Source organism: Diprion similis, chromosome 12, assembly GCF_021155765.1.
Source record: "Diprion similis isolate iyDipSimi1 chromosome 12, iyDipSimi1.1, whole genome shotgun sequence".
Classification (NCBI taxonomy): Eukaryota; Metazoa; Arthropoda; class Insecta; order Hymenoptera; family Diprionidae; genus Diprion; species Diprion similis.
This window is the reverse complement of record NC_060116.1, coordinates 14,554,943-14,580,290: the sequence shown is the minus strand read 5'-3', so window position 1 is coordinate 14,580,290 and position 25,348 is coordinate 14,554,943. Positions and strand designations below refer to the sequence as shown.

At 41.7% G+C, this 25,348-nt stretch overlaps 3 protein-coding genes across 3 annotated transcripts; all 3 read right to left on the bottom strand.

Annotated features, from left to right (window-relative positions):
• Window positions 1–1,544: 1,544 nt before the first annotated feature.
• LOC124412945 lies at window positions 1,545–9,747 on the bottom strand. Its single transcript, XM_046893182.1, has 9 exons — window positions 9,733–9,747; window positions 8,816–8,909; window positions 7,691–7,822; window positions 7,212–7,292; window positions 6,211–6,438; window positions 4,780–4,983; window positions 4,329–4,523; window positions 2,639–3,921; window positions 1,545–2,330 (listed from the first exon to the last, which is right to left on the bottom strand). Exons 2-9 carry the CDS (start codon window positions 8,834–8,836, stop codon window positions 1,910–1,912), a joined length of 2,565 nt encoding a protein of 854 aa, XP_046749138.1. The 5' UTR covers window positions 8,837–8,909; window positions 9,733–9,747; the 3' UTR covers window positions 1,545–1,909.
• Window positions 9,748–12,636: 2,889 nt separating this feature from the next.
• Window positions 12,637–13,965, bottom strand: LOC124412947. Its single transcript, XM_046893185.1, has 3 exons — window positions 13,751–13,965; window positions 13,480–13,614; window positions 12,637–13,397 (listed from the first exon to the last, which is right to left on the bottom strand). Exons 1-3 carry the CDS (start codon window positions 13,803–13,805, stop codon window positions 13,120–13,122), a joined length of 468 nt encoding a protein of 155 aa, XP_046749141.1. The 5' UTR covers window positions 13,806–13,965; the 3' UTR covers window positions 12,637–13,119.
• Window positions 13,966–17,119: 3,154 nt separating this feature from the next.
• Window positions 17,120–19,416, bottom strand: LOC124412946. The gene is made up of 3 exons (XM_046893183.1): window positions 18,910–19,416; window positions 18,134–18,332; window positions 17,120–18,030 (listed from the first exon to the last, which is right to left on the bottom strand). Exons 1-3 carry the CDS (start codon window positions 19,010–19,012, stop codon window positions 17,595–17,597), a joined length of 738 nt encoding a protein of 245 aa, XP_046749139.1. The 5' UTR covers window positions 19,013–19,416; the 3' UTR covers window positions 17,120–17,594.
• Between the last annotated feature and the right edge of the window lie 5,932 nt (window positions 19,417–25,348).

The window sequence follows — 25,348 nt, the reverse complement described above, 5'->3', positions numbered from 1 at the left end:
GTTGCAAGTGATTCCCTCTTTTCGGGCGTAACATTTTTGTGTAATACCCAGACTGGCAGGAATTAGTATAATACATTGACCAAATCATCCTTTCCTCGATTTATCGTAGTTTCGCTATTATACACCATGTGTGTAATCGTATCGATCATATTTGATTATTCTCTGAGAACGGTTCGCGTTATATGTATAATAATAGATTCTATACGGTATTACTAATTATGCTGTATGGCACTGTATTCTTATTTCGTAATTTTCATTCTCATTCCGATTGGCAATGAGTTCTTTACGGTAGAATTCGCTTTTTTATTCGTTTAACAACTCTTGTTTGGTGGAAAATAGGTGGAATTTTGAGAAAATCGACAACGATAATGTATACTTTTTTAACGGATTTTCCTTATTCTCCGAAATGATTTCCCAATGGCACGTATCCGAGAATGAATTTGCAATATAATACGTTCGCTGGAACGTGACATTTTCCTAATTTCGCGCATTTCGCGGATGCTTTAGCTAATTGAGTGTATGTATATTCTATACATTATCTTCGACACTCAAAGCTCGGCTCTTTGAATATTTTATGTATATAAGCTAGGTTTAGGTATGTATATTAATTGTGTATACGTATACATATATATATATATATATATATTTATATTTATATTTATATTTATGTACTAACTGCGCGGCGCAGCGATTTAAGCCATAAGTTTATCGAGTATGCGTCTTTCTACTCTTTTGCCTGCTTTTTTCCCCTTAAGCCTTGCGCAAACCCTTGTTGCCGTGGGTCGCTACGCGTCTTATCGCTAATTACTTACTTAACCTTAGTTACTCACTGACTTAGCATAATTAATGTTATACATAGATCCATCAAGATAAGTTCATAATGCAACGGTTCAGAATCCCACATTCATTAGCTTCTAAATATCCGCATGTACGAACACTGGCTTTCAAAAACTTTCTTCGAATATCGATTACACGCTTAGTCCTTAAGCTAAGGAGAAAAATGAACGATGGAACATCATTTAGCACATCACACTCAGCAATTATGCGAAAAAATAGCATCGATTACAAAGAGAGAAACGTACTGTTTATATGGAACAACACCGACGATCACCTTTCGGTATCTGGTCCTTGTAAAAATAATGAACACCTAATTATCAGTACCTGTAAATATATATTACACCTATAGATATAGAATATAGTAATAATTGATCGACATTCGAATTAAATTTTTTTTTTTTTTCTTTCAAATTACATACTAACGTGGCACTTTTTCAGCCCTTACATATTTTGACTTGTTGAGTTCAATGATCCTTCGACATTTAAAAGTAACACATTTTCCAAAAGATAAATTGAAAAGTTTCCTACGTAATTACTATCTCCATAGTCAAATCGTGCGTTAAATTTGAGCGATCGAGGTCTGCAGGAACGATTATACGTGTATTAGGAACCAACACATCGGAAGACGCCATTTGTCGGCAAAAACTGTCTAACAATTCCAACTGCCGAATTTCATAATAAAAGCATTTTTACCGTCAAGTTTTTACTCTCTATTAAATCGATACAACATAATAAGGGCTTAACAGCTTAGCGAGAAGTTTTTTGTATCCTATAATCCGCATAATTTGCATAAAGCCGTCAGCTGATCATCGTCTCCGACGCCATATTGCTTATATACAGCTTCGTCCATACGTTGGCTCCCAATACTCTTCAGCAGGACGTAACATCTCGTACGAAGTATACATGTATAGTAAATTTTGTAAACCGAATGAAATAGAATATTAAAATCATTACAATCCTGTCAGAGGAACACTTTGTCCCGAGGAAGATGTTGAAAAATAATATAAGCAGCACTGAGGTAAAAAACTTTCATAACGTCGTCAAAAAAAGCTGTTCTAACGTATCGGACTTGTTATAAAGAGGTTTCCATGTTTATATTGACCTTCCTGCTGCCTGGACGATTTCTCGAAAATTCGATTCTGTCCGTCAGGCTCCTCCGGAAGTCACGTTCCCCGTTTCTCCTCGACGACGTTCTCTCCGTCAGGGAACGCGTCAGCCTCGAAAGCCGGCCTCCGGATTCCGGCTCCTGCTCCCGGCAGCAACTGCTCGAACCGGAAGCTCCGTCCTCCGAAACAGTCCGCCGATACTGACTCGGCATTATAACTCTGCTATTTTGTACCGGGATTACGACGTCGTAAGGCATTCCGTCACCCTGACAGCGTCTCTCGACTCCCCGGTTTCCTGAGAATAGATACTCTGGCTCTATGCTGAAGGTACGATGGTGTTTTCGGACCCCAGCCCCCGGGGTTCGCGTCTCACGCTCCGTGAAGGACCTGTCGGTATCAAATGAAAGTATGAGTCCGGCACGTCGGATTATCACCATTTACCGACCGTGTAAAATAGCATTTGTTTTCCGCCACTTCAAGTTAGGAAAAAAGTGTGCACTGATTACAGATATTCCCTAGTTTTCAACCAACGGGAAGACAGGAGAACTAGGGGAATCGTAGTAGATGCTCAATTTTCCTGAAAGTCGAATCACAGTAAGTGACTTTTAGCACGGTCGGTAAAAACGAACTGTAATATCGTGTTCGTTTCTAAACTACAGAGACCAATTAAACTTTCAATTTAAATCATAACCGACCGCTTTAGCCTGGAGAGAACAGGAAGATCCAGGGCATCCTCGTAATTCGGTGGATTTTCGCTGGGCACTAAGGTTCTTCCGCCGAACGGATCGCTGGGGCATATCTCCTGAATGGGACTGGCGAAGATGAGGGTACGAGAGTTTTCCCGCTTGTGCATAGAGGAGGCTTCACTGAAACGTCCTGAACTGAGGCTGTCGAGGCTGCCCTGAAACGGTTGCTGTCCCCTGCGCGGCAGACCATTCTCCAGAGTGTTCGAGTTGACGTCGATTCTCTCCCAATGAGCACCGCAGCATTGAGGATTGCATCCGCGGCTGGTAGATGCGACATCGCCGTTCTGCTCGAGGCCAACAAGGTTTTGGAGTTCCTCGGGCGTGACAAGGGTGTATCGTCGACGGTGCTGCTTGAGGATGGACTTGATGCAGAAGTAGGTCCTGGAGCTGGGTATCTTTTTCGAGCGCTCAGCGGCGGTTTCGAGGGTTTTCGGAATGGCGCCACGACTCGTACCGGCGAGACGTTTCGGGTCGAAATCGTCATCCTCCTCAAGGATCAGAGCCTCAGCCCGGGTGCCGAAGTCCGGCTCAACGGTCTCGTCGTGCTCAAGGATGTTCTCCAGGCTGAGCCGCGTGGCCCCGCGACCAAAGACCGGAACACTACCGCAGAAGAGCTGGTCGGCGCTCGTTCTTAGGTTCGGTTCCGAGTTCTCCCTCAGGATATGCCGCGGCTTATCCTGCGAGCCCACCCTTCCCGGTTCTGAGCCTTGACTCAGCGCCTCCGCCGAGCCGCGACTCGACCCTCCGCCGATCAGCCTGGGCACGAAATCCGGACGCCCGGCGCCGATCGGCTCCTCACTGCAGCTCGAGCAGGGCCTGCCGACGTTACCGACCGAGCAGTTGTCCTGCGCCTCCTCCGACACCTCCATCGAGCTTCGGTTGCTGCCGCCGGGAATCCCCGCCTCGCAAACTTGTCCGTGACACGGACATTCGCAGCCTCCTGCAGAGGAACTGCCAGCCGCCTCCGTGCACTGCTCGACCCTAACTTCACCCTGGAGGTCGTACGCCCGCTCATAAAGAAGCGCCTCCGAGTAGCTAGGCACCATGTCTGTGCCGGGCTCCTCGCTGACTCCGGAACGAACCGGAACCGGTGCTGGTTCCATCAGGAGAGCCTCGCTGTAGCTCGGAACCAGCATGTAGGAACCAGGAGCGCTGAGCTGGCTCGATGAGGCGTGAATCGGCTGTCCACTTGCAGTCGGCGCGTCGTAGTTGACGCCGAAGAGTTTTGTGATCTCAAGAAATGAGGAAATATTTTTATCAATTGTTTTTTTTTTTTTTTTTTTTTTTTAGTACGGATACTCTGATCCGATCGCTTGTAAGGGTGAGTGGGCCCCACCGTGTGATTCAAAAGTTAGGAATATTTAGGAAATTGGTTAAAAAACTTTCACTCTCTAAATATGAATTAGTTATAAGTGTGCCACTGGAAACAATGAGTAACAATGCATTTCTTCAGATTCATGTCAGTAATATATAGCAAGGATGTCATTTGACTCGTGTTCACTATATCATATCGTTTCCAAAAATTATATTACTAGAGATTTTTTAAACGATTTTTTTCTCTCTCCCTAACTTTCGATTCACTGTTAACTAAATGTGGATCCCATTCACCCTCGACCGGTAAGAATCATCGATATCCTACTTGGTAATCTGTGTACTGCGTGTTGCACTCGATGATTATCCTTAAGGGCCAGCTAAGGAGAAGGGCGCTCAGACTCCAGTAGACGTAAGCGTTTGTGAACCAGGGTTTTCCGAGGACAGCAACAAGGGAAGTTGGGTTAAAATTGTAGCCCAGATCCAGGCCCTCACGCATCTCCATATAGTCGTCCCTGTGCTCCTGCGAGTGTTGTGTACGCACCATTCGATCGGAAACACACGTCATGTGGGAAAGAAATATGATGATTTAAGGAGGAGTGGCGGACGATGAAGTGCCGTCAAGTCCTTGACGTCTTCAGCGCATCGATAAATATATAGGTATAACTTATTGGTATAACGAAGCGTTTTATACCGCAGCCGCGGAGCATTAGGTAGATTGAAGTATCAATTTTTGCTATCCTCAACCTGGTCTACATGAATTGATCACTTCGTCTTACCTGTTCAGCGAAGAACCTCGATCTTGCCTCCTCGAATTCAGTCGCCGACCTCATGTTCGAGAAGGCAAACCCCTTCGTCAGTGATATTTTCGTTATTGGTAATTTCGGGTCCAGGACCAACTCCTTGCTGATGTCCTTGACGCCGCAGTAACCGTAGAAGTAAAACGAGGTTGCCGCGTGGGTGTTCACCCTCTCGTAATAGACCTGAAGCACAAACCGAGGCAAACACGTTCCTTCCTTTAGGTATAAAAACTTTTACCTGTGTATGTACATACAATCAATTTTTTCATGCCTTCGCACTTTTATTACCATCGTTATTAACTTTAGTACACAGCCGATATCAAACATCCGGTCGGTTTATAAATCCACGTCGATTCATCTCGACGCCTGCGTTTTATCGTATAAATGAAAAATTTGACTATAATTATAACAAAAAAAAAAAAAAAAAAAAAATTGACAACAAAATGGAAAGAAAGGGAAAAAGTCCCGGTTGACCGTCTAAGAATAGAACGAATAGATTAAGGGCAGGTTAAGAGAGCGGAAAGAAATCGAAAAGGAAAGAAAAAATTCGCAGCCGTTTACCGTGAATAATCTTTTAGCTTAGGGAGCTGACGGTAGCGGGATACGTAAGGAATTAGAGGCGAGTGGTCCGTAAATGAACTTCTATCCAGCAGCAAAGCGGATAGCGTGTAGCATTATAGGGGAGCTTTGAAAATAACCTTGAACAATACCCAGAGGTTGGACGGGCATTATGTAAAAGTAAATCGAGTGCCCTGACCTATTTTATACAGAGACCCTTGATTTAGCGGGCCAACACTGGAGCCAAATTCTTCAGCTCTCTATCTATCCGTCTCTTTCTCTCTCTCTCTCTCTCTCTCTCTCTCTCTGTGTATCCTTTCTGGCTGGCGAGCAGGAAAGAATAAATACTCGAACTGTGAAGAAAGCGCAAGGAAAACAGCAAGGATTTGAACAGAAATAGGGAGAAAGACAACGATTTTGATTGATAAAAAAAATTTGTATGAAGCAAAAAATTTATCTTGAAAATTCGTCTCGTTACATGTGTAACATGTGCAATAACGAGTTTTCAGATTGACCAAAAATCAACAATTCATTTTAATTTCATTGCGAGATAGTCGTACTGAATTTGTCGAAAGAATGAGCCATTGTAAAATTAGATCGAACGAATCTACTAGATTTTCTACAATTTTCAAACCTATTGCGTAAGCAATATTTGTAGTTTATAATTCTAGTATTTAAGTTTTTTTTTTACGATGAGAACTTCCTAGCTTGATACTATCTCGCGATAAAGTTGATAAAAGGTACCTAAGTATCGATTTTCATCGAGGCAACATCCTAACAGATAATCGTTTGCGTGTTTCAGACCTTGGTTCGCCGGAGGTTACAGGATGAGCAGAATTTCCCGTGACGTACCTGAGTCGTGGTGTAGTTGTCACCGTTCCTGTATCTCGTTATCTGGCGCTTCCTGCGGACGTAGTGATAAGATATCGCCTTCCACCATATCGTCGCCTTGGCCATCTTGAGCTGTGCTAATTTCGTGAGTATGCTGTCCTGGCTCCTCGCGTGCAAAAGGTCGATCCTTATCGGCGAGTGGTAGCACTCGACCAAGTAGACGAGGTACAGCATGCCCATGAATGCCACCTCGAGGACAAAGAGGCACCCCAAAGTTGAATGAAAGGATTACAACATTTATTTCTCTTTTGTTTTGCAAAGTATGTTTCTTCTCTCTCTCTTTCTCTTTCTCTTGATCTTTGATACTCCGGTGAAGTATTGCATTCCCTCTGTCGAGATATTCGCACGTCAGGTTTTTGCTCAGAATCGAAAAAAAAAAAAATTCTCTCAGACGTTTGAACCGTTTTTCCTTCGATACGATTCCTGGTATATTTCTCATTTCGTAAATACAATATCCCAGGTTTCGCGGAAAATTTTTAATTAGTTATGTAAGTTTTATGGCATTCTGATTTACAAGATAATCGAGATCACATCTTACAGAAATTAATTCTTCCTTCGCACGTATTTATAGATGTGATAGATATATACTGATGCGCGGTGTTGAGGAAAAAAGAAATTACTTCTACCAAGTTATCTCACGTTCACTCGACAGGGTTGGTTCGGCTCCCACGAATTTTCGAGTGCATCAATTAAACACTCTCTTCTTTCAATAAAAACTTGGCTAACAGCTGAACGCTCCCGCTGGCAATTAAAACTTTGCAAATGACATCCGAGAAGCAAACGAGAAAGTGTTACTCGAAACAGGTGTATAAAACTCACAGAATTTCGTTAAAGCATCAAATGCTCATAGGATCAGTATGATTTTCATCTTTTCGAAAGAGAAAAATTTCACAATTATATATATATCTACATATTTACAAAAAGAAGATAATACGCCTGATACAATGTGTGGAAATACTAACCGGTATGTAAACGTAGCCGTCGTCGCATGGCGAGACGTGTTTTGTACTAGTTATCGGGTACTTCAAAAAGTCAATAACAACCTGAAAGAGGAAATAATATTTATTGGTAATAATTTGGCCGATTGATGGTACTCTGGTTGAACAGAGTGGCGACAGACCGAGAAAACGGAAAATAGTCGGATAATTTTGAGTTTTTTTTTCAAATTTTTACAGGAAAAATCGGGGGATTTTATTTTAGTAAAATCTGTCGCCACCTGGTATAAATTATTATACGCAAATAACGTGGCGTCTGTATCATTTGACGGAATTTGTAGCATTCTGCGGGGAACTTTGTACGTATCTACACGGCATTATGGTAAATTAGTTCCGGTATTGTGCCGTTGCATGTTGCGTCAGGCAAAATGAGTCGACTAAAGTTTGGCCCGCGACCTTCGCTTCGAGTTATAAAGGCGTAATATTATAGGGGTTGAAATATTCACCTTCGTAACGTTCGCGCATCTGCACCAGGTCACAGCCGCTAAACATCCGTATATCAAAACTGACAAGACCAGACACTTGCAGTTTGCTTCTTTCTGTAGGGCGCCGCAAAGTGTCTGCGGTATTGGCCGCTGCTGCAGTGGGTCAATCGGAAAAGTTTGTCAGAATATTTGCACACGGGGATACATGGTGTTCTAAATAAAATGTACTTCACTCAAACGAGTCGATCGATTTTAATTTTTACATATTTCAGATCGAAGAGAAACGACTCGACTTGGTTAATTAAACTCGTTGCATTTCAAATTCGAAAAAGATGAATTTTTTTTTCTTTCACTTTAAAAATCCCAAGCAAAACTAAAATCTCAAAGTTTTTTGTTACGATAACAATTCTCCGTATTATTATAATTGAACTGACATTTTTTCACCTCCACCTCTACGCATAATCTACCAGTAGCTAAACAAATTAGGGTCAAGGACGTAGTTAATTATAATTTCCTCGCATGGGGTATACTATTTGCGGCAACACGTGTAAATTATTATTCCCCCCGGAGGAGAAAGAAAAATCTCGGAGTAAATTCTTTCCGCCTGTAATTATTCCCCAGTGTGACATAGATTTTTTTCGCTCATTTTAAACGGGAAATTAGCACTTCTGGCGTGAATTAGTCGTCGGAAAGTGCGATCAACAGTTTCGTAGTTCTCATGCGATATTTTTATTTTTTTAGTCAAATCATAACGTTCTCGTGTGTTTTTTTTTTCAAAACAGCATATAGAATTGTGCTGTTATATCCTTCGGCATTGCGATTCGTAGCCTCTATCTGATATTAGCCAAAATAATTTTTCTTATTAGCGACGCAGTTACGCGGAAAGTAACTTGAAGATTTGAATTTATTAAGATTCTGCGTCGTCTCTTCGTGATTTTGTAAGCAACGTCAAGAAACACGTGACAGAAATTGAACAGGGTAAGAATTTAAAACGGTAACGTTTCAAAGAAATTTTTTTGGCAGGGTGTGATAATATATCTCATAATTTGACAGTAATATTACGTTTCGAAATGCAGTGTTCAAAGTTAAAATAAAAAAACGTTGCTCTTCCAAAATTTAATATTTACATATACATGCACATCTTACCTCTTCAGCTTCCTGGTTCATCTTTGCCCGAAACAGTTAGTTTCAGCCGAAACTGATTGACGATCATCAAGTTTGAGTTACGGTGATTTGATTTCTTGTCCAAAAAAAAAAAAAAACACAAAAAAACAAACAAACAAATAATAATATCTTATTTCACTGCAGTTGATTTCTCGTCACTTTCAATTTCTTCGTATCGTATTACTCAAAAGTTTACTGCAACATTTCGGCTATTAATCTGTAATACTGTAGATGTTTTATATAAAATTCGAAAACAAAGGATGAATTGAAAGCAATCGCTCGCCCTGAGATGCATTATAGAATACCTCGTACCTAAATATAATCGCGTACACGTCAAGCGTCGAATAAAACTGACATCCCTCTGACGCGTGTGTCCGATTAATAATTATCGACACGTATGTTTTTACCCATAACCGCTTACGCGGTTAATTAATATACGATAAAATTATATTACGATTGTTTTTACTTAATAACACGGAATTGTACTCTAGCGAATTAGCAATATAGTATAACTGATTGTCAGTGTGTTTAATTGTGTTTTAGATTAATTAATAACACATACCGAGTGTTTCCTCGTATTGCAAATAATTTTCATTTTACACTGAGATTCGTTCTACAATTATGCACGGAGTGCTGTAATCAACGATGAATCATAACAACAAACAACAATATTCGTTATACGTTTCACGCTGTAACAAATGTATAATGCACGCTCGGAATCTATTGTAAATATACTTTATATTCCCCGGACTGGTATACACCGTTAAAATACGTGTACGTATTATTGTTAGTGTTGTTGTTGCTATTATTATTATTATTGTTATTTTCAGTGTTAGTAATATTATTATTATTATTATTATTATTTTAACATTATTTAATTTTTTATCACAATTTATCACCTCATCGCGGCAACGTGAATCGGTCTTAGCTCAGGCTCGCGACAAGCCGACCCCAGTTTTACTCTATTGTCAGTCAAATTTTTGTACTTTTCATTTTTATAATCCGAAGCCATGGGTGGATCCGCCTCCAAAGAACGTTTAGGGGTAACTGCCGACGCCAGTACGGCGCCCGTCGTACTGCAACCGGTGAAAACGTCGACCCAAAACCACCCCTAGAGAAAATAAACCCCTACTAACCGTCCCGACAACCCTTACCCGACGTATTGATAACAGGCCAAAGTATTTTCTTTTTCCTTTCTTTTCTTGTTTCTCGCGTTATAGATTTCTTCAACAAATACCGCCTCGTGTCCTTTGCGTTTTTATTCATACTTTAGTTTCTCATTTTTTTTTTTTTTTTTTTGTATTTTGATCAATCTTTTTGAACAAACAAAACAGGATCGCGAATCCGTAATTCGCTCGTCAGAGTCTGTATCGAATTCACAATTTAATTACATATTTTTAATGTGTAACAATATCCAGTTTTATTTATATGTATATAACTATGAAATTTTTTTTTTCCCGCCAATTTGCACGACGTCACGTGCGACATTAATTTGTACAATATTTCAAACGTTGGAAAAACGGAATCCGCAAGTTCTTGATCCGTTTGAATTAATTGCGAAATCCGCGTTGATTTCAAAGTGAAATATTTTTAACTTAAATAATTGGAACGCAGGAGGCACGCTTTTTGCAAATTCCTTCCGCTCGCGTCGTTTCGAGACAAGCGGAATTATTCCATCTGGGTAAAGCAGCTCCAGACTTATTTATCATACATGCGAAGCTGATGGAGAAGGCGAATCGAGGGAGAGATGAAACGAAACTGCGTGGAATAGCGCGTAGACCAAAATAATAGAGACATCCTTTGGCGCCACGACGTCGGCCCTCTATCGATTACAATTTGAGATGACGTTATCTCTGTGTATGTGTGTGTGTGTGTGTGTGTGTGAACATTACCTACAAATATACTTGCATACATCCGTGCGGCCAAAATACACTCTGCAAATACGCGCAAAAACTATCCTAGACTTTCACCGGTTTTGGTCCACTCGAATTGGACCTACTTTAACGGTGAAATGGAGCCGCAGGATCTGCTGGTGGAAAATTTTCCATGCGTTTTTTTCTTTTTTATTTGAAGCTGTTCGAATTTTTCGAAACTATGTGTAATTCGAGGTAGCAGCAATTGTTACGAATTCTTAATTTCTGTGTGATCAATTTGAACCTACCTATTCCTACAATTCACCCGGCAATTGTATCGTTTTAATATTTCAGTTTGTTCGCCGCGTCATTTTTGTGCTAATATACACGTGTATGTACTCTACACTGTGCAATTATCGAGTTGTAAGTCAGTCAGTTTGAGTCCCGCGTTAGTTCACCTCTATTATGGAACAGGGTATATATTATATGTATACTGTATCTTTACATGTAATGCATACACGTACGGTTGGCAAAGTTTCGATAATTTGATCAATATTTATAGATACAGGGAGACACAAATCGATACACATCTTCATCCTGTACTTGCAAGCGTGGGATATTAAGAATTAATTGAAGCGTGTACAATTATCCTGTAATTCTTTTCTTAAGAAGACGTAAATGAATGCGTGAATGATGTAAGAATCTGGAAAAAGTGCGTGGAATAGGACGAAGGATAAGTCTCACACTTTTTGGCTTTTTCATTCAATTTTCTTTCAATTTTCCCCTAACTTCTCCCTCAACTGCGTTCTACATGGAAATTGGTCAGTGTTGGTAAAAGTATTGTAAGCGTGCCTCGTCGGCGTATATAATATTAACGGCATACATATCGAGCGTAAAGTATAAGGTCCGAGAACTGGGACACTGGGAGACACGATTTTACTTTTTGGATGATCGCCAAAACCGCATAGACTATATATTATATAAACAGTTATATACCTTCGTCTGTATACAGAATTGATCCTCCGATGCTAGAGTAGAATAACAGATTTTAGCTCGAACGTGATCGCGGTTATCCATTCGGTATAATTTATGCACTTTGTACGTTACTTTTCTTTCGATTGAAATGAATTATTTTTCTTTTCAATTAAAAAATTCTCCTTTCATTTCGCGCGGAAATTCGGTACACTTACACAACATGAACCCCGAATATGTACGTGAAATGTAAGGCTTTACGAGGTTCCTAATGAAAAGATGGATTATCCAGTTAGTTCTGTTTTAATGATGTCACGCGGTAATGAGAACGACGCTCTTTCCTCTAACGAACGTGGAATTTGCATTTTTTCAGTCCACTGTGTATCCAGAAACTGCAGCACAAGTGCTTCTTCAAGCTGCTGCACAGTAACCTCGATCTATGAAGAAGTACTTTCTTGATTGTTTGTTTGAAAGCAAATTTTTCCGTCACAAAATCTCACCCCTGTGAATTACATCGGAACGCTGAAAAACATGCAGGCGATCGATCTTTCGGGCTTACCCGGTATACAGTCAGACGAACATTACTATTTATTGGAGGGTATAAGTAATAATTCAGTAGGTTGTATGGTACGTGCCTCGGGTACATTGCCATTGGCTTCCATTCTTCAAGAGCCTAGAGCTTTATGGATCTGAATTTCGCGGCAGTGGATCCTCGCAGAATATATCGATAACATACCGACCGTGCAATGCTTTACCGATCGTTATTTGATAAGAGTGGATAAGAGATTGATGATAAAAAAGGGAAATGGGAATATGACGTTGACGAAGAATTGTGTTTTTGCGGTTTTATTACCTTAACTATCGTTTATTGTCTTCTACATTAGTTCAGAACACAATTTGGAATGTAAAAATATATTTTTTATAAAAATCGAAGGCTATAATACCAGGGCGTCTCTAAAACGCTTTCAGATCTATGTGCATTGAATGTTTGATATTGATGTAGACACTTAAGCATTGTCTACAGTAATAAAAACCCTTTCATTTACATGTATACAATAAATATACTATAATTATGCTTATGTATCGTTCAGATCCTTATGGACTATATACAAGATAAAATAAGTTCTAAAGATTTAGTACAAAATGTGTTAAAACTGGAAATATTTTATGGACGGATATTACAGCAGCTCTCTTCGAATGTAAAATTTGCCATATGGCGAAAGGCACTTTAAACTAATTCAGGTTCCTTCTTCTTAGTCATTATTATTAAAACAAAGTGTAATCTTACTTACTAACTTGAGTATCAAATAATATGGACGGCATTTACTGAAGTCGAAATGGATTATTTTGGTAGCTGCAAAGTAGCCTAACCACGATTCTATAGCTCAATTTTCGACTCGTTGAAAGTAATTATATCTTTGTCATTATAAAAAAAACTTCTTAAAAAAACTGCATTAAAACCTATATCAAACCTCTCGCGAAATAAATCAATGCCAATAAACTGACGGAGATTGTAAGGCCAGCAGCTCCGTTGCATCTGTGGTCAAAGTAGCAGAAACACCACGTCACTTCGTCGTAATAGTCCCTGTGTATATCCAGCTGAGTGATAGAATTGTTAACGTAGTGTCCCAGTCTGACATCCTTCGCAGCTGGCCTACAGCCCTCGTACTTGTCCGCCGGTATGTCAGTCCTGAATCCGCGCACCGAACTCAGACATTCCCTGGTCAGAATTGTTTCAGCTGAAAATTGAACGATGTTAGATTCTAAATCTAGCTCGACATGGTATCTAGTTGGTAATTACGACGCAACAAAAAACCGCACCTCCTTTCCTCTCGATGATCTTCACGCATTTGTCGTCATACTCAGGGCAGGTTTCGCCCCAGTACCAAAGCCAGTTCAAAGGCGTTCCGCACCCTGGACTGTTGCTGTTGCATCTGTAGCAGTACAACGCGTTACCTGTATAACAATCAATTCGTTAATTTAGACAAAAATAAAGGAGAAACGGTGAATCAAATGGTAAAAATTATCCAACTTCAATCAGTATTCGCACCTGTTTCACAAGTTTCAATAAACACACACAAGTAATATTTACCTTCTACAGCGAGCAGCGCCAGGACGGCAAGAGTAATTACGTTACGGCTATTCATAATTCGGCGAGAGTTCGTCTAAATTTTAATTGGAATCCTGAAGCCCGCGTCAATTCACCAAACACGCCACACCCTGCCTCAACTACGAGCCACAATTATTGTTGTGAATCGCACGACGCTCCCAGCCTGCTGGCAGTCATAGAGGTATAAGAATAAAATAGAGGGACTGCAGGCTCTAATGAAAGTGGAGGTGTCTACCTACTAAAAAGAGAAAAAGATGCAAGATGGCTACCGCGCACTACGAGCAAAAACATCCGAGTCGTACACCTTGGTTACATGTGACATTTCGATAGGTTATGTGTTGAAATAGTTCAGAATAATAAAATGCGCGTACTTCTACAAAAGGCTGATGGATGGATTCAACGTTTTCTTGCCTCATCTTTGCATGCGCCAGTAAACAGAGAAGGTAGACGACTTCTAGTTAACGGACCCCCCCCCCCCCCCCCCCCCCTATTCTTATACTTTTATGCCGGCAGTCCTCCGGTGGCGCTGTTGCCGCTTGGTTATCGAAAATCGCCTCATTCGCTGCTTACCCGTCGTTGGCAGCGGTGTTTCGTTCGGTTACCTTTTTCCGAGGCCCCAAATCTGCCCTGCCGATAATGAAGACCGCTATACCTATATCAGTGTAGCCAGTGTATGCGTCGGATTTCGAGGTAAAATGGCTTTCGCGAATGTGACTGAAAACTGTAAAGACGCGACCGGATCGCTTACTCCGCTTTTAATGGCCTCAGGCTGACTTATCCGCTGAGTACTGGGTACGAAAATTTTCCCAGGAGTAACCATCTTGGAATTCTACTCTTAGACCTCGCGAGTCTTTAAAACAGCCGCGCAGTTTTGATATTTTCCAGATCGCGATTACTCGTTGCATACTAAACACGGTTTCTTACACCGTATTGTCGAATTCTACGCTTCAACTGCTTTGCGTTGAATGTATGTAGTACATACATACATATGTATCATGTAACCTGAGGAATGAGAAGAAAACAAACGCTGGGCAAGTATCTATCTACTTCATTATAACCCCACATTGTTCGTCCCGATGACCTGAAGGACGCGCTTTGTTTACTGTGACTTTAATCCGCGGTCTAACTCTAATTTCGACGTAGTGTGGTCAGGAATTGGTAGTTCTTGTAGTACATTAAGTTGTGATGAAGAAAGTCAATTCGGATTCTGTAACAGTGATGAAAGTTTTTAATTTCGAAGCCGTGCGATTATATTTGATGTTCGAATTTCGAGATGCCGGTACAGAAGCAACGCAGTTCAAGCGCGTGAGATCGTCTGAATATTGCGTCTTTGTGAATATTCAATGTATGTACTACATACATTTTTACAAAGTCTGTTTAAATCTTCATCTTACTATCACGTACGTTAAATCCTGCAAATATCCATCATTCAATATCAGTGTGAACCCCGAAGTAAAAAAAAATGTGAACTGTGTGGTGAAAAAGTGTGAAGTGTTAATTGAAAGAATGTGAAATGTGAAGTGAAAAATCTGTGACGTCAGCCGCATATCAGCGCCTTAGATGCAACACGATGCAGCTGTAATTGCAGCGGAGTGAGATGCGTTGACATACTGCAGGCGTTAAGCAGCTGGTGAGTCTCAGACTGTTACAAAATTTTTTGCACTTTGCGGAATGGTTTTTTATCGTTCGTAGAATGTTCGATGAACATCTTTATAGCGTAAGTGTTCTTTTCAGCTGTGTAGGAATTTTTAAACTTTACTTGAAGAAACGGTAAAATTGCGACCAATTGCGGATGTTAAAATTATTTCAGCAATCCTCGGTGCATAAAGTAATCTCTTTGCGCACTATTTCTGTATACTATAAAGAACGACTTCCGTTCTATGATTTGACTAAGGTGAGAATATTTTGAGTTTGCGGAAATGCATATCTTTTCGCAAAAAACTCACATATCCAGGTGTATTGCGATTTTTTTTCAACCCTTTTGTACGACTTTCACACGAATTTCGGAAATTCTTTGCAATTATATCCGCGCCTGGACTCGATGTTCCAGGATACTAAAAATGATACAGGATACTCGGTGACTTATTTCGCAAAGCACGCAATCGCGAATACCTATACACATATATCATACTTCGTGACTAATAAATAAATTTTTTTGCAAAGTACGATCAGGATACAATGCAGAAAATTAAAAAATACTTGTTATTATTGTCAGTGTGTTGGAATTTATTTACAAAAAAATTCACAGAGCATTACAGTAAATGACATATTGATATTGGTTGTACTTTGAATAGATTTTAATTAAAAATTTGGATACCCTACTACGACTAAGTGTGATCTACGATATTTTTTATTCTTCATTATTCATTAAAATTCGCATTTTTTTTTATCACGAACGGTATTCGCTTATACATATAATAAATAGAACTTTATCTTTGGATGGATAGTCATTTTAGAGTAATGAGAAAAAGAATATTGCGAATGGAGAATTCTTCGTGTAAGCATTTTTTTATTTCATTTATTCCTCGATATGATGGCGTAAAATTTGATTACGAATAATTAATTTTATTTCACCGGGTTCAGAGCTGCTTTGCACGTAAGAATTAACACATAGATAAATAGATAATGTGTTTCTCTTAGAGAATTCGTTACAGTATATCTTAAGGGACGATAAAAATGTGCCTAAATAACTTTTGAGGCAGGAGGTATGCAATAATTTAAATGCACATGCATCTATGCCATAGAAACATTTACCGATTACTGCAAAGGAAGAATTCTCAACGTTAGATTCATTACGGGCTAATATCCTGCATATAGATCAGACGCATAGTGACAAGTGAATACTTATCAAGAAAATATATTACCGATAAGATGTTTTTGTCTGAAAATTAGTTGGCCAACTTCTTACCGCGTTTATATTTATATATTTATATGTATTTTTTCGATAATTTTCACCTTACGTCTCATTCTAAATATTTGAGCAAATATATTAAGTTTTCTGTAGTTTATTTTATTTTCAATGATATTTGATTTCTTGTTTCTGTCAAAATATATTATTTTCAGTGCTGTGCATATGGTGATTAAAAGGGGACAAATTCGCTTTAAACTATATACATGATAAATGTCGCATATCCTATTAACCAGGTCTGAATTTTAAAGGGGATTAATGACTTAGATAACAGGTAATATTAAAGTAACTCCGTGGTATCCAGCGACTTATCAGGTGTCCAAACCATGCAGTCTCTGCAAATCGAAAAGTTGAACTTTCTCAGTTTTTGAACCTATAATTTGAAGATTTTTACTTTTCACATTTGTACACTTTCCATTCCTCGTTTCAAACTCAAATTCAAGCATTGCAAGTGATTGAAATTGTAATTGTTAATTGTTCACTGCAGCAGCTGGACACCTTGGAGTTTGTAAATCTTAAAACTACTATCACAAAATTTACGAAAAGATGTGATGCTCTATCTTCAGACTTTCTAATTAACGGTAAATCCTCGCATATATATTATATATCTGCATTATTACTTACTAAATTTTACTTATGCATACTCTCGCAACTTACGAAACTATAACGCACTGTATAAGGTTATTAAATTTTGAAAATTTTCTCGTCCAGATTTTATACTTTGTATAAATAAATTATTAAATAACTCGTCGTTAACATTATCATATATAATATATATATATACATTTACACGTGTATATACGTAAGTGTATGTATATGTACATGTATATACATGTTTTCTCACGATCAGTCTAATACAACCCACGACAATCGTTGAAAAAAACGAAGAAAAGAAAAGCAAAAAAACAAATTCGACGATTACTTGAAGAGAACGAAGAATATGAATAGTAAAAATACGAAAATGCTTACGAAGTAGATTACTTTCTTTATAACGACTGGACCCGCACCTCTAACGCTCCTTATTATTTCGTTGTTCAAAGCGTATACAGTCTTACTTTCTTCTATCAGTTTATTCTTCGTGTCTTCGTCAAGGGTATCCGCGATGTCGTTCATCGTATTACGCAGGTCGCGTTTCAGCTGAAATACGTTATATTCGCCAAAATCCGTAACGCAGTCACCCCCCATTGGCACGTCTTTAAACGGCGAAAGTTTTCTCATCAGCTGCCTCTTCTTTCGCAGTATTATACCTCCGCTCAGCAAACCCATGTACAAATGATATATGTACGCCATCAGCTGATTCGGATCCGCGTCCTCGAGTTGCCTTAAACGCATCAGGTACTTGACGACGCTGTCCCTGAATCGTAATAAAATTGAAAGCTCGTTATAACAACTTTGTTGTTCATCATCTCACCCTCATTGAACTTGACTGAATTATTTTTTCCCCCTTTTACTCATACCTCGGGGTGTAATTCTTCATCCAGCCTTTGCCGAGGTAGTACTCCAGGTCCAATTCAAAAGCCTCGGTCCTTTGGAGACCGGGAAGTCTGAGGGATCCGACTTTCGTGTTCTTTAACCTGATCATTGCTCCCTCCAAATATCGGAAAACCTCGTAGAATACCAACAAACCATCAGCCCATACGCCACTGTCGGAAAATGCTGTGAAAAATATGAGCACGGATTATTTTCGTATTGTACTTTGAAGAGCGTTGTTTTTGTTTTTGTCCGAACGATATATTTACTAGATTATCGTGCTTCGTATATTGAACAGTTATAAATAAACAGACTCTAGCTCTACGCTGAGAATTAGTCATACAAAAACAATCTTCGTAAGAACTGTGCACGAAGTCTTGATATCGTGACTTTCGCGTCATTAATTATTTTAATCCAAAGAAGTTTATCGGACTGGTATTTTTTTTTTTTTTTTTTTTGTCTTCGATTGTTGAAAATACGTGCGCTTGTCATTAAATGAATGATAAACTTTTTGACACTGCAAATAATACCCCATTGAATGATCGATTCCAATGACCATTCGGAATTGGTTCACCTTATCGAACACGTCTTATGAATATTCCAATATTGGTACACGCCCACTCTTTTACGGATTGAGGGATAAACTAATTGGAGGTTCAGCCTATATTGTGGATCTAATTGTAAGTTGAGAGCATCAATGGGACTTTTGTCAACAAGAGTGTCGATCGTGAGGCAGCCATATAAGACCAGTTGATTCGCTCACCAAATGCAAGCTTCGCGTTAACGAGCGCGTCGCTTACTGCATGGATGTCTCTGGTGGCCTTCCGCATCTTCTTGCAGAATGTGTCTTCCTCGGGTTCCCCCATGCTCGCAGGTTCGTCTCGCTCCCTTACCGATGGAAAAACGCGGTTTAACAAGCCAATGTAGGGTCACGAAGTTACGATCACCGCGAACGCTTAAGGCATAAGTGACACTGCCAGTTCTCCATGCGTGTGCGTGGGTACGTATAACAGGGGCGGCCTTCCGACGCCAAATGGTCAATGTTTTTCGTAGTCACGTGGACCGTTCGAGCTTGAAACTTTCGACGCAAGATGTCGGGGCGGAAAATTACGCAGTACAAACGTCACGTGATCCCTCGGTCGGAACCGGTGCCAAGGGATCATCAGTGCGACGGCGTATCTTGGTTTTACCCTGCGTCGATCGATTTGGGGAACGTTTGTCGAAAAAGGGGCTGAACACCGTGCAAACCACGTATGTACGTACATACCTCATGGAACCCTGATGGTACGCGAGGCAAAGTTTCGTGTCGAGCGCGCAAGGGGCATCAATAATACAGCCAATGGAGGCGATCCCCGAAGCCCGGAAGCCAATTAGACCGGTCTCCTTGGCTTTCTACAATTTTTCATCGGCACCGTACTGCAAAAGTTTTGGCGCGCAACACGCTCGAGGTTCGACGCTCGTCGTCCAGGGAATCCGTGCGGACCGCAAGATGTCTGGTAGTCGCGCAAGGTATCAGGCGACCAGGAAGCCCGTGGAACAGTAAATTCCGGTTCGCCTAGCCGAGAAGGAGGAACCGGCGATGCCGGATGCCATTCTTCAAAATCTACGCGAAAACCAAAGCGAGTGTACACTCGATCACTGGAGCTTTTTGCAAGCTGAGATACGAGACAATAATCGCTCGAATGAAATACCAAAGCAGGAAACAAACAAGTTGGGGAGAATAGGTCAAGTTCGACGGATCGGTCGATGGGCATTCGAGTTATCGCGTGTGGGAATCCTACCGACCATCGGTCATAAACTGGCGCTTGAACCTAGTCATGAGCCACAGATGTCTCGCGATGCATGATTTATCAGAGCGAAAAACGTCGACAGTAAATTATGATCGTTCGATCATTACGCGACTTTTTGCACTAATTTGCTCCGGGATAACGCAGTCAGCTGTAAAAGGTTCATAAGCTTATAACTTATTCGATGGTAATGAAGGTCATCTGCCTCGCTGAATTTTGTCATACCACGGCTCGACATTAGCGTACTGTAAAAAAAACCCGCCACTGATGGAGACTGGGGGCGGTTCATGGTGTCGGAGTGACCCTTTCTGCTAGGGTTTGGATCCGATCTTGTCGTGGATTTGAAAGGGTCAGATCGTGGCCGTGCCACTCATACGCACGGAGTTCGGAGAAGGGACGCCGGGAGGTCGTAAACGGCGCCTCTACGTGGGTTCGAGGCGACTCAGGTCTACTGGCATCGTTAAATTGAGCGTTGAGGTCATTGACGTCCGACAAAGGGCCTTGCTGTGTCCCCTGGCCGGGTCACAGTCGAGTCTTTCGTTCGTAGGAGAACATGTCCCGCCATAGCAACGTTGGCACGTGGCAGCGCGGCGCCGGAACGGGGGAGAGACACATGACCAGCCTCCATCGACGTGATGTCACCCTGCTACCAAGCATTTGTTAAAGGCGGTACAACAATTTAAGAGACTCCACCCACTACTCCCTGAAGATCGGGGCTGTCCGTCGAACTGCACAATCCACGTCTTCCCGTTTCGATCGGCTAACGAACCCCGTGATATCGTTGGCCGATAACCGTTGGAAATCTCTAACCCTGAGATTGTAGGGGACCGTTTTTTTATGCGACGAGCTCAATTTAAACCGAAAATACTGCCAAGCGGTAGTCTCGTAGCAGAGAGCCCCCGAAAGGTGGTTAGCAAAGTGCTGCAGCGAAAACGTTGTTGGTATCATGTTTGTGTCCCTGTATTTACAGTACACATGGTTATTCATTGGATATATTTATTGGGAGCACAGTCATGGTGTAGACTTAGCACTTGATTTTTCACATTTACTTTTTCCAGGGAATGAGTAACTGATATCCTGTTTTTTTCTGTGAGAACGAGAAGTCGAAATTCCAGACTGTTTGGTTAGCTCGATACTTTCATCTGACTGCGTCAGCACGATACCGTTCGCAAGTCCCTTTATAGCAATCCTATAAAATTGAATTCCCCGAGGGTTGAAGAAGACCAGAGACTACGGTGACGCAATAAGCTCGACGGGGAAGGTTTCTATCTTTGGTCCGCGGAGTGAGTCAATAGGTGCGGAGGCAGCCCGCAGCAGCTATAAGTCAGCCTTGACAATAGGGGTGTTCCAAATTGTGTTTTACGAGTCCATCGGGCCTGATCAGGTCCCTCTAATTCCCGGCGATTCGAAATCCCACGAGCGACACGCGAAGCCGAGGAAAGCCAAGGACGAAGGTCAATGCGGTAATGAAAGTGCACGCTGCTCGCAGTTACCGACGGTGTGGCTGGCTCCACGGTTACTGCCAGCTCGTACGTCGTGTTCTCCTGATTCGCGTTCGCCAGGAATGCGGTGGTTATGGACGCGTCAGTAAAAATGAAAACCCTCTTCGCCTATATAATCTCTTGTATACGAGATAACCTTACGGTTTGCCAAGCCCCTTTCAGTCGCATCGACTCTCCACCCCGAGCACCAACTTTCCAAAGGACCAAGCTGTCCGAAGTGGTTCGATTTCCGACGAGAACCGCTTCCACGGACGTCATCGCAGCTCCAGGCGCGCCTCTCTGTTGCGCAGGTTAAGAGCAGACCTCAGGATCCTCTAATTGCGCAGGTCCGCTGACGCAATATGACGTGACTACGTGCTCAAATCACTTTTGCACAAACGATTCTCAATCGGATTCCGCACACCAATAACGTTATATGACCTTTCCTTTGGCTCCGTGCCGCAATTTATGCGGCAATAACGTCATCGTTTATGTTCACTGGAACTGTAACTAACGGTTTCACGTGATCGCAGAATGATACACGTTCCTCGGATAATTGAGTCGAGTATTTGTCGATCCAGAAATTAGCGTATTGATTACGTGATGCAATAACGTCCCGCTTGGTGTAACAATTCAATCTTTGAATTATGATTCATCACACGTAGCAATTCTGGTAGCAAGTTTATGTTTTTTTACTCTGCAGCAGTTAAAGAAATAACAACTGCTATTGTAACGACCGTCTTGACAAAGTCTGTTCCTAATAGTTTTAGCAACTCAAGTTATAGACCAGAAATTTTTACTAGTCGCAATTCCAATGGCAACGAATCCAATCATCACGACTTTCTAAACACTGGCTGCGATCTGACAGTTGAGAACCATTTACATACAGCTTCGGGTACGACTTAGGTACGTAGCAAACCCGTTCTGTTCTCCTATGACAAGGAGATGGTGAAGTTGCGCGGGCCAGTCGCTGAGAAAAATTAGGTCAGTGACTTTTCTAGTCAGGTCAGCTCTAATACGGTGGTGCTCGCCTGATAGATGATAAAATGTATTGTCACTTGATTGTCACTCAATTTTTTCACGCCGTTTGTTATTATTATTTCACGGGTTAGACATTTTCATTCTCATCCGTTATACTAATATTTTTTTTTTCTCTGTTACTTTGGTTTAGTTTCTTTATTTTTTTCCTTGGTCAGAGAAGGCGAAGGCCAACCATTATACTCTCTCGAACATCTATCCTCTCTCTCTTGCTCACTCCCTCCCTTGTTGTCTCTCTCTCGCTTTCTCTTTTACATACATATGCATTCATATTTTCCGTTTAGATAACATAGGCCCCCGGAACGAGAGAAGCTATTTTATGACAGATGCCGGCAGTTTTTTTCGGGTATAGGAATGTATCGTGTTATTTGAATATTATTAATTTTGTAGTAGAACACAATGGAAAACACATATTTGCAATCATAGATCAACTACATACCATGTCTATGATTTTCTTTTTGACAATTCTGTCTTTGTTATGAGTTTTTTGAAAAATATTTGACATTGTGATCACATATTCCGATATTAAGAATACAGCTTCCTTTTTCCCGCGCATCGCAGTACTATCAGGCATGAGAAGAAGAAAAAAAGAGTAAACGGTTGAAGGAATCCCGGGAAAATTCGTGAAATAGGCAAAGTACCGCAGGTAGCTTCAACGCTATGCTGATCTCCTGCTTCTATATATAAAATTTTTCAGGAAAAAGCATGAAATTTCCACAGTTTTAGGGAAACCCCGAGTTTCACATCAATATACATACATTATAATAATCCTAGCGGACGTATTTTTCGCAAGCGAAACTTGTTCGGTTGGCCCTGGGTAGTCCTAGTCTGCAAAATATCGCGTATACTCGTACGTTTAGGTGGTGGGGGAACACGCTCGCTTCGAGGCAAGAACCGTTCGAGTCTCGGCTAAGCTCTGTCTCTTTTCGCCTCGTGCCCTCGACTCTCTCTTTCTCGACTTCTGTCCTCGTTCCACTCTTGGCACGCCGCTAAGTCTGTCTCAAATACTGCGACTTGGAAACAGTCGGCGCTAAAGTGACGCTCGACAGTAAGGAGGTTTCCTGACTTACGATTAACGAATAATAAATGCATCCACAAGTTCATAAAGGGTTCGGACATGCCGTCGTTGTCATTGGTGCAGGACGGATGGCGAATTTATTTTGCAGTTTCACGCTTCATGGACGTACTTCCATGCGCCTCTCTCGCTTCTTCTTCTTCCTTCCTGTTCTCCTTTGGTCAGGATGAAGACTCCTCCTGAAAAGGATGGACTCCTAGTTAAGGAGCTCTGAAAGCTCTAGTCATGCGTGACGATTTCCCCGTAATACTACTACCTTTAGTTCGTCTGAAATGGTTCCCGACGCGAAATCCTGACTCCAATGTTTCCTAAAGATTGTACTTGAGCAATCTCAGACGAATCATTACGGTCCCGTAACGTAATACTTCATCAGTATCATAATGAAGAAATAAAATCATTTACAGCTTAGCAAGTGCCCTTCGTCTGTTATTTTCCAACCTTTATCTAGCCTTCTACTAGGCACGCGCGTACATTTCTGAGAGTGCGCGTATGTCGACCCTGGACTTAGTGCCACTCGTGCCACTTCCTCAACTGCCGAGGCCATGTGTGACCCATGCTGCTCGGTCAGTGACCAATCAGTTTCGAGAGTTATGGCTCCTCGACCTGCTGATGCCCGGGTACGAAAGCCCGCCGTGCGCGTCGTGGCGCACGCCGTGGTTCGCGCGCGCAACTGCAGCGTCGTTTGCGAAACTGCGAAACCCGGACGCCCCGCCCAGACGAGCTGCGTATCTCGAAGGTCCGGACCAAGCTCCGTGGGCATTGAAGATTTCGCGAATACGAAGTCGATTCGCAATTTCGTGAAGAAATTCGCACGCTTGTAATAGCGCTGATTCTCGTCGATCATTCGGATCCAGAGATGTTGTCATTTTTGTTTGATTTGCAGACGCGCATTAATTGGCCAAATTCGCAATGGACGATTTCAGCATCGATGACGTGGTATTCGCACGGCTTGATGTTAAAAATCCAATGCGAAACAGACGTCGTCGCGCGTTGAGTTGCTGCTGCCTGCGGTGGTTGGCGAGTGAAGAGAATTGTGGGGGCTGTTATCCTTGAACGAAGAGCCCACACGAGTGCCGTCAAGCCTTCAAATTGGCGAACTTTGTATCCAGGGAGCAGCGGAGCTAGGAGGTATTTTGCGAATTCGCAGACCGCCGTCTGGGAGGCGCGCGATCGCGCGGTTTCGCATTTTCCTCAACCACACATGGGGGGTGAGCCTGTCCGTGATCGGATCCCTGCGACTGTGTGCGGAGATACCGGCTGCTCGGTCTTATCCCATTGGATGTCCCGATATTGGCATAACGGCTGATTGGACGAACGGCTTGAAACTCGCCTCGCGGATCCCTCCTCTCATCGTTTTGCGAAGTCAATTTTTTGTTACTTCGTAATGACGTCATTCGAACATGGGCGGCGACTACGACACACGTCCAGGGTTTCCGTGCTTGATGATACACCAACACACCCGCACGATTCTGCACGCACGAAAGTGGTGGGGAGCCGTTCGCCGCTTGCAAATGTTTCGCGAACCTCGTGCAACTGTGTTTGTGCAACGAAGGTAGACGTCCTTAGATCGCGGAATCTTGCACGTTGCCGTTCGGCGAAATTCAACCAAATTGTCGATGGCTGATGAAATTTATACAACTATTTTTCAAAACTCCATATAGTCGTGGAGACACGTATAAATGTGTATCATATGATCTTGTTTGGTATATTTCCGCAAGGTCGTATGCGAGCATTCAACGATACGATATGACATTGAGATACCTCGGCTTGTGGTCGGATAAGACCTCCACGCGCCAAGCGGCTGCTCTTGGCATTGAACGA

What these genes read in the sequence shown, in the direction of transcription:
- LOC124412947 (XM_046893185.1), bottom strand. Translation starts at nt 13,805, where the DNA reads ATGAATAGCCGTAACGTAATTACTCTTGCCGTCCTGGCGCTGCTCGCT. An exon ending in GGCGCTGCTCGCTGTAGAAG is followed by an intron (nt 13,615 to 13,750) that starts GTAAATATTACT and finishes ATTGTTATACAG; the next exon opens with GTAACGCGTTGTACTGCTAC. An exon ending in GATCATCGAGAGGAAAGGAG is followed by an intron (nt 13,398 to 13,479) that starts GTGCGGTTTTTT and finishes TTCAATTTTCAG; the next exon opens with CTGAAACAATTCTGACCAGG.
- LOC124412945 (XM_046893182.1), bottom strand. Translation starts at nt 8,836, where the DNA reads ATGAACCAGGAAGCTGAAGAG. An exon ending in GATGCGCGAACGTTACGAAG is followed by an intron (nt 7,293 to 7,690) that starts GTGAATATTTCA and finishes TTCCTCTTTCAG; the next exon opens with GTTGTTATTGACTTTTTGAA. An exon ending in CGAGGTTCTTCGCTGAACAG is followed by an intron (nt 4,524 to 4,779) that starts GTAAGACGAAGT and finishes CAACACTCGCAG; the next exon opens with GAGCACAGGGACGACTATAT.
- LOC124412946 (XM_046893183.1), bottom strand. Translation starts at nt 19,012, where the DNA reads ATGGGGGAACCCGAGGAAGACACATTCTGCAAGAAGATGCGGAAGGCC. An exon ending in TAACGCGAAGCTTGCATTTG is followed by an intron (nt 18,333 to 18,909) that starts GTGAGCGAATCA and finishes TATTTTTCACAG; the next exon opens with CATTTTCCGACAGTGGCGTA. An exon ending in ATGAAGAATTACACCCCGAG is followed by an intron (nt 18,031 to 18,133) that starts GTATGAGTAAAA and finishes ATTACGATTCAG; the next exon opens with GGACAGCGTCGTCAAGTACC.